This window comes from Triticum dicoccoides, chromosome 7B, assembly GCF_002162155.2.
Source record: "Triticum dicoccoides isolate Atlit2015 ecotype Zavitan chromosome 7B, WEW_v2.0, whole genome shotgun sequence".
Lineage (NCBI taxonomy): Eukaryota > Viridiplantae > Streptophyta > Magnoliopsida > Poales > Poaceae > Triticum > Triticum dicoccoides.
Window position 1 is genome coordinate 773,716,410 of NC_041393.1, and position 8,755 is coordinate 773,725,164.

An 8,755-nucleotide genomic window follows, 5' to 3' on the forward strand; every position below is an offset into this window, starting at 1 on the left:
TTTTTTGTATCAGTTGCAAGTTCATCGTCGACACGCAACTAGGGCCCAAAACTTTTTTTTGTCAGTTGCAAGTCCATCCTTGACTCGCAACTTAGTCTCAGTTTTTCTTTTTGTACTAGTTGCAAGTACACGCTCGACTTGCAACTGAGCCCAACATTTTTTTAACCTAACTGCAGGTCCACCCTCGACTTGCAACTGGGGCGCGATATTTTTGGTCCCACTTGCGAGTCCACCCTTGGCTCGCAGCTGGGCCCTACCCTTTTCTTTTGTCCCAGTTGCAAGCCCATCCTCGACTTGCAATTAAGCCCCACATTTTGTGTCCTAGTTGCAAGTTCACCCTCGACTCGCAACTAAGCCCAACATGTTTTTTCTTAGTTCCAAGTTCATCCTTGACTCGCAACTAAGGTGCGGTCTTTTTTTGTCCCAGTTACAAGTCTACCCTTTACTCGCAGCTTAGCCCCGCCTTTTTTTGTCCAAGTTGCAAGTCCACCCTCGACTCGCAACTGAACCCAACAGTTTGTGTCCTAGTTGCAAGTCCACCCTTAACTCGCAAATGAGGCGTGATCTTTTTTTGCCCCAGTTGCAAGTCCACCCTTGACTCACAGCTAGGTCTCGACCTTTTTTTGTTCCAGTTGCAAATACATCATCGACTCGTAACTGGGGATTAATCTTTCTTTTTCTGTTGCAAGTCCATACTTGACTTGCAACTAGGGCCCGGCATTTTTTGTCCCAGCTGCAATCCCATCCACAACCCACAACTAAAGACCGACCTTCTTTTTGTCCCAGTTGCAAGTCCATCATCAACTCGCAACTCTGTCCTGACTTTTTATGTCTCAATTGTAAGTCAACTCTCGACTCATAACTTGGGGTCTGGTCTTTTTTTGTCTGAGTAGCGACATAATGAGCATGTTAATTTTTCGTGTATGACTAACAAAAAAACAACAAGAAAATTTGTTCTTGAAGAAATTGTTCGAATACCAAAATATGTTCATATTTTTCAAAAAATGATCGGAATTAAAAAGTTTATTCACATTTGGAAAATACCTTTTGAAATTTTAAACTTATTTGTGTTTTAAAAAATATTCGGCATTCAAAATTGTTTATAATTTGCAAAGATGGTTTCAGAAAATATCAAGAATGTCTTCTAATCTCACCCTGTACTATGCCCTTAATAAATTCCCCCCTGCATAATCAACACTAGCTATTCGTTGTAGTGGTAGGAGCTGGTGTTCCCTACTGCTGGCGTCTTGAGTTTGATATGTGGGACAAACAGTGTCGTTTTTTTCCCTACAACACTCAGGAAGGTCAGTTAAACACCAGGAGATTGTCAGCCGACAGCATTGTATTGGAGACATCCGGTCTCAATACAAATTATATCCTACCCAGACTATCAGCATCAGGAGCCAGTTTCACTGCAACAATAATTAATCTAGCAGGAGAACAAAGTTGGGCCCAAGGCCAATCGAATATTTCAAGAGCAAACTATGGTTTGTTTCTTCTATGGGTAAGATTTGAAACATGCTACACGTGGAAGACAGTCCAAATATGCAATGAATTCAGCAAGAAGTACAGTCAGGAAATATTTGTCATACAAGTAATCAACAGCCGGAGTGTCAAGAAAATATATGTATGGCATTTTGTTCGCAAAGAATAATAAAGCAGCAAAGTATACGAGGCAAGCTTCCTCAGTCTTCCTCGGTAAGGTGTGAATGACTCCCCATGCAAGATATCCAGTCTTCTTAAGTAAGATATCGCAAAAGCTTCTGGCATAAGGTACCGAGTCTTCCCTAGCAAGTCACTAAGGGGGGAAGCTTCTGAGGTACGGTACCAAATCTTCTTCAGCAAGCTTTCTGAAGAAAGCTTCCAGCGCAAGCCATCCAGTCTTCCTCAGCAGGATACTCTCGATGGCTTCCAACACAAGTTGCCCAATCTTCCTCAGTACGGCACTGGTATAAGATATTAAATAATGAGTTGGCAAGCATATGGTAGTGCATCACAAGTCTCAGATCCGCAATGGATTGGTCAAAAGCAAGAAATCAGACAAAACACAAGTATACCTCAAGAATAAGATATTCCTACATACAGATAGTATACTACCAAATTCATGCAAGACCCTCGTACAAGAAAGAATTCAAGGTAAGCATCCGACAATCTCGTTAGTTATTCAAGAGAAAGAAAGTTAGTGGGTGATGCAAGAACTAACAATCCTTAAAGAAAGGCAACATTGAAACAATTATCTTTGTAGTGGTTATGAAGATCAGCCTCCTCACACCCGACAAAGCAATACTATTAACCATTGTCATTGTCTAATTACCGACAACAATAAGCTTCATACAAGCACACGTGAAGCCTAGCAGTATCCCAAGACTTGAGACATGAACGAGGCAAAGGTTTTATTTCCAAATATTGCATATGACAGCACCCACGGTCACACGAAGAATCAAGGGTATATAGGGCAACACTCTGTCAGATAAAGGATCCATACAAATAAAACAATAATGAAGGAGCAAGATCGGCAACACAAGAATGATCATAGTTGCATGACCAACAAGCTATAAATACCATGGATAGTTTGAGTCAATATCGATCACCATGAAGATACACCGAAGGGGTCTACTCCATCTGGGTAAGGTCCTCATAGCAAGGTAACCCACTTAGCCAACTGTATGTCCTCAGTATTGTCAGTATCGAATATCCCAGTCTATCGTGTTAGACCAAAGGCCAACTCAACAGATCGACCCCAGCAACCGTGTTATGGCAGCACACTGCTTACCATCCACATGAATGCACTGACAGAATTTGTGATCTGAATGTTGAGTGACAGTCTCACAACGTGTGCCCTCACTAATGGAAATTAATTAAAGAATAGCCTATTGTGGACAATATTCTTTTGCCCAAAACACCGCCAGTGAAGTCTGTGAATGTTATCTTCACAAGGTGGTACTCCATCCATCCAAAAATACTTGTCATCAATATGGATAAAAAGAGATGTATCTCGAATTAAAATACGTCTAGATACACCTCCCTTTATACATTTTGATGACAAGTATTTCCAGATGGAGGGAGTACCATTTTTGTCAGTCACGACAAGCGACAGTCAAATGTTTGGTACGGACTGGATACTCAAGATGGTGGAACCAATCAAGATCATTCCGAAACTTTTGCAATAAGTCAGAATCCGTTAGGAGAACTGGTATGATTCACATCACTGTTTTGAACCGGGAGGACATGCATATGTTTGAGCAACCCGATACCTGGATAGAAGAAATTCCTTGTTCCCGGAGAAGATGTACTCTGTGGGATATTCTCAGTACTAAATAAAAGAATAATACTTCCAGCAAGAATCACTATTGAGATGGACACGTATCTCAGTTACGATAATCTTTCGGAACTCAGCTAAGTCAGCAGATATGAAAGAAATTGGAGCCAGTGTGTACATGAATATATGAGGTAAGTCAGAACGTCAGATGTGGTGAAGCAAACCACCCCCGAGTAAGGTAATCTGAACATATAAAATTCAGTGGGAACTTAATATAAAGGGAAACCCGAGTTGAAAAAGTTTCCTTGAGATAGGATATTGACTTCATCCCAGAGCAACCAAATCTCGAGGATGAGATTTCTTTAAGGGGGGAAGTTTTGTAACACCCTGGATTTTGGCTTTTTCTTTTTCTTTTGATTTTCTTTGAGTTACTGCATTGATCTGTTTTTCCATGGCTCTGCGATCCTAAAACTTGGGAAGATCATGTCTTCCTAGGTTTCATAGTGGCTTGTCATCATCAAAACCATCCCTAGCTCATGTCATTTTCATCCTAGCATAAATCCCAATATACTTTCTATTGGGAATATTGCTTTTCTATTAAAAGAATAATCCTATTTGCCCTAGGTTGTGAAGCAACCTATATTTATGTCATTCTAAAAATTCCCAAATAATTCTCATAAATTGTTTGGGTCCTATCTTCCTTAAATATGACGAATCTTTTCATTACCATGTTCAAAAATAATCGTCAAATAATTCCGTTCCTATTCTATCCTAAATGGCACTTTCTGAAGGAAGTGTTATTTATCTTTGCTTGATTGATCTAAAAATTTTTGGACACCTTTTCCTATCCATATCATTGCCTCATGCCAAGATTCAACTCAACTTGACTAGTAAATATTTTTCAACTAATTTCCAAAGTTTCTGTCCAAAAAGGAAATTTGTGAAGGAGGTGCAAGCTAGGCATATTCAACTGAGTTGAAACTTTGTCACATTCTTCATATGATCAAATCATGACTCTCCACCAAATTTGAGCTCAAGTCATCCCATCATGTTAGCTCATCATCAAATCTTGTTTTATGGACTGAATTTCAGTTTGTGAAGCAACTATATTTATATTGCTTCATTATGCCCTTGCCCGCCCGGCTCGACGTCGCCCGCGTGCGCCCCTGCCCGGCCCGACACCGCCCGCCGTGCGCCCTTGCCCGCCCGGCCCGACGCCGCCTGCCGTGCGCCCCTGCCCGCCCTGACGCCGCCCGCCGTGCCCCCCTGCCCGGCGCCTCCCTCTATGAGCACCGCGCTCCTGCCCTGCCCTGCTGCTGCCGCCGCCGCCGCGTTGCTTTCTTTTGTTATATATGCTTTTTTCGTTACATGTTTTTAGATGTTCATATATGTATGTATGTATTTTTTTAATGTATTTTTTGTATGTATGTATGTATTTTTATTTATTTTAATATGCATGATGTTTTAAATGGAAAAAGTTAGGAAAATTAGAAACATGCTTCTAGAACGCAATATATGCTCAAATCTATGAAGAAATATAAAGTTATAGTTAAGATTTGGACGCGGCAGCAGCTCCAGTCTAGGCATGCAAATGGAACTTACAGGAAGGGCTCCACAGATCCAAGATGGCGTTCCTAGTCTGCTCCCGGATCCTTGATCGTACAATCTGAGCATCAAGGGCTTCTTGATCTGCATGAGCGTTGTTCTTGTCGCCGGTGGTCGCTACACACGAGATGTGGTAGTCAACATTGCACGCCGTGCAACGGTAGTACGACGCCCGCCCCGTGCCTGCGTCACACGCAGCACAGCGGCCGTCGGTGACGACCAGCGTGAGGTCGTGCGTAGGGTCCCGCACGCTGCGCACGACCTGGGGCAGCCGCACACAGCTCGGGTGCATATCGAACCCGCATGGTGGACAGCGGTAGTGGAAGCAGCCGGGGGCACATCGCCCAAAGCAGATGTCGCACGAGAGGGTTGCGTCGCGGCGGGTCTGGACGAGCGCGAGCGGGTGCATGTGGTGCTCGGGGGAGGAGAACGTCTGCGAGTGGCCGGCGCAAGACTCGTGGATGCAGAAGTCGCAGCCGGCACGGCAGATGTATGCCGTGCCGGATAGGTCCTCCCAGCACATATCGCAGCGGAACAGCCCAGTGTGGTGGCGCTTCACGAGGTCGTGCCCTGGATGGGAGAAATGGCTAATGACGATGTCTTGGTGGCGAGGAAGGATGGAGCTAAACAAACTGTGTGCTCTATGTGTTTATGTGTGTGCTTTGGATTGTATTGGAACTGCATCTGCGTGGATACTTATAGATCTTCAGAGTGCTAAATATAGTACAACAGTTGTTTTGAGTTAGAATAAAATGTGCACTTTGTATACTTTTTGTTTGTGAATTTTGACTTTGCTAAGGACATGTGCCATGCAATTTTGTATACTCCATTATCGATTGTGCTAGCCAGGCTGTCCTTGTCAATGAGTTCCATAGACACCAGAAGTAGTTGCCAAGCATCCTTGAATAAGTCCACTGTTCGTTCATGTTTTTATAAAATTGCAAGTCAGCTGGATGACAGCCTAATCGTGCATAGATCATCGTTCTAAACAAATCAATAATCAACCCCTCAGCCGCGTAACACCAAAGACTTATCTACCCACCTCCTTATCTGTCCTTGGATCAACATCCAGAACCTCCCTAATAACACATGATTTGGCGGGGTCCCCTGTGGAATGAATATGTAAAATTGTCCACTTGATTTTACACTGTTTCCATCCTCCATGTTGCCTGTAAACACACCCATACACCTCCTACACACGCACATATACCCACAAGATCAGCACGCACTCATAAGTCGCTCATTTGATTGCTTTCCGAATTTGATACGCAGGACGATTTCAATCCATTGATTGCATCGGAAAAAAACTTCCCTATCTACTTTCCTCCCTCTTTCTACACCCACCATTTTTTATGGCAAGACGAGTAAGTGGTTCCATGAGCTGCAGGCGACCAAGCCGATATGGGTGAGGTCCTACCGTCACTATTGGAACCGCCGTCGATGCCAAGTTCCCATGGTTCGCCGTGTTCCTTTTATAGGGAGCTCGAGTTTCCAGGTAACACCGTGGGTCCAATCTAGGTAGGAGGGCCTCCCCCCCTAGGGTGTCTGCCGAGTTTCCAAGTAATTGAATTCGATAGTGCCGTGCAACTCTTCAAACATCACTGTTCGCCCAGCGTAGAAAAAGGGACACAAAGACAAAACGAAACTCGGCATTGTGGCACGTTTGCTGAGTTCCGGGGACTGGATATTCATCAGTGTTGGAGCCGACCAACGACCAGACAGCGAAGATGTGACAGCGGTCTAAGTTTGCCGGGTTTCCACTAACCAAAACTCAGAAATCATTTTATGTTTTTCTTTTTCTTATTTCAGAATTTCAGGGGTCACATCTATGCCAATTACTATTTGACTTCTGAAACTCAGGAAAGCCTTGACCCTTTGTCTCCCTCACGCATATAAGCATGGGCGTGGGCGCAGACTCGGCAACGGCAAAAACCCTCATCGTCTCCCTCCTCCACACTCATCACCGAGCTGCCCCTCGCGACCTCATCTACCGCCGTGCCGTGCCACCTCCTCTCCTTCTCCCCGCCATCATCATGAAACTGGCAACACCTGCTGCGCTGATAGACGTCACTACTGTCTTAACATCCGGGTCACCGACGCCCACGGGCTTTGGAAGCCGATTCTGAATATCGCAGTAGAATATATTGTTTTTGTTTTCTAATGGATCCATCGAGAACAACGGCCTTGTAACTACATATTAGAAAGGGGGAAAAGAAGAAAGCATGCATAGGGACGCGGCGGGGCCAGCATGGGAAGGGAAGGTATGGACTATGAGGACGTCACCAACTCGCCGTCGGACTTGCGAGGGTCTGGTGAGCAGGTTACGCCGATCACCATGCATGCATGTAGCTAGAGATCGATGTCTACGTACGTGCGGGTCACCAATTCACCATGCCCACGACGATCATGTTGACGCCACTGTTGATGTATAATGTGCTGCCTAGTCTCTTACATCAGATTGGTCTTTTGGTTGCATTGGTTAGAGCATGCATTTCTACAGCCACGAACGCCCGCATGTGCACCAATGGATGGGTGTTTAGCTAGCTAGCTGTACCTGTATGTTATGTTCGTGCACGCTCTTCTGTCCTTGCTTCCACGATCGTGATTATACTTCCGCCGGATCGCTCTGCTCTGCTCCGGCTGATCGCTCAACTTGTTCGATTGCGGTTCCCAGCCGAGTCCGATCTGTCAGCAGTCTCCATTCCGAAAACATGTTTTTTTTGCAGATGCCAAAAACATGTTTTAGAGCACCTGCATCCCAGTCCTTCTTATGTAGCCATTCATTTTCTGCATCGTGATTTGCACAAGTACATTGTTTTTGTTCCTCTCATATAGAATATGTCTTGAAGTTCAAGTCTTTGTAGAACAGCAAACCTTTCTAACTAGAATCTAGGATAAATTTTGGAAAACGTTTAGAATCTACCAGATGATTACATGGAAAGATAAACCACGTGCATTGATCGACACGTGTCATGCAGGCCCATCCACCGCTTTCCCAGTTGCAGCCTTATTCCTTCGCGTCGTCTCTCCACCCCCCGTTATTCCCCATCTCTGTTCGTAGAGAGGCTTCCATGGCGACGCAAAACATGACTAGTCCATGGAAGCCCCACGCGGCACCGCGACCGGTGCTGCAACTCCATGGAGGCGACACACACGCATGGGGGAGGCGGTCGCTCGTCGGCAGTGCCGGCGATGTGATGTGACGCTCGACGACGACCGTTGGTGCAGCGATGCAGCAACTCATCCATGCACAACTCTGCGGTGCAACCTTGAGGCAACGCTGCTGGTGCTTCAAGTCCCCTGCGGCGGAACTGCAATGAGCGCATGCATCATAGCATCCGCCATGGACACCAGCGCTGCATCTCAGCTTCCGTCGTCGCCACCACGCGCTGCGTCGCAGCATCCGCCATGGCTGCCGACACTGCATCTTAGCTTCTGTCATCATCACCATTAGTAGACCATCGATTCTTTGAGGAGTAATGGAAAATCAAATGCACATGCAAAGCACATAGAACCCTATGAGAACAACACCTGCAAAGAAAACCAAAACGAAATGGTAAATACAAGACTGATTTCGCGATTCTTGTCCAGGAAGAAAAACGAAGAAACTTCATAAAGCACTAACTGATAATCAGACCGGTTTTCTCAACATGTGTGTGAGAAGATGAAGGTAGTGGAGAACACGTCTTAATAATTGATATGAAACAGCAGGAGCACAGTTTTAAGTTAGATGTACATACCAGATTTATGTACAAGAAGCTTGCCACAAGACCCTCATCTATGTGACAAGTGTACAAGGCTAGAAGAATGTACAAGGGAGCCCCAAGGCTGAGACCTGCATAGAAGATGAAAACAAGCACTAATTAAATTATGTTGCAGGGGGAAAACGAG

The 8,755-nt window shown here is 44.9% G+C and overlaps 1 protein-coding gene across 1 annotated transcript; it reads right to left on the reverse strand.

The window, feature by feature from the left end:
- Nucleotides 1-1,584: 1,584 nt before the first annotated feature.
- Nucleotides 1,585-5,487, reverse strand: LOC119341210. Its single transcript, XM_037613077.1, has 2 exons — nucleotides 4,862-5,487; nucleotides 1,585-1,946 (listed from the first exon to the last, which is right to left on the reverse strand). The coding sequence occupies exons 1-2, from the start codon at nucleotides 5,385-5,387 to the stop codon at nucleotides 1,936-1,938; spliced, it is 537 nt and encodes a 178-aa protein (XP_037468974.1). The 5' UTR covers nucleotides 5,388-5,487; the 3' UTR covers nucleotides 1,585-1,935.
- Between the last annotated feature and the right edge of the window lie 3,268 nt (nucleotides 5,488-8,755).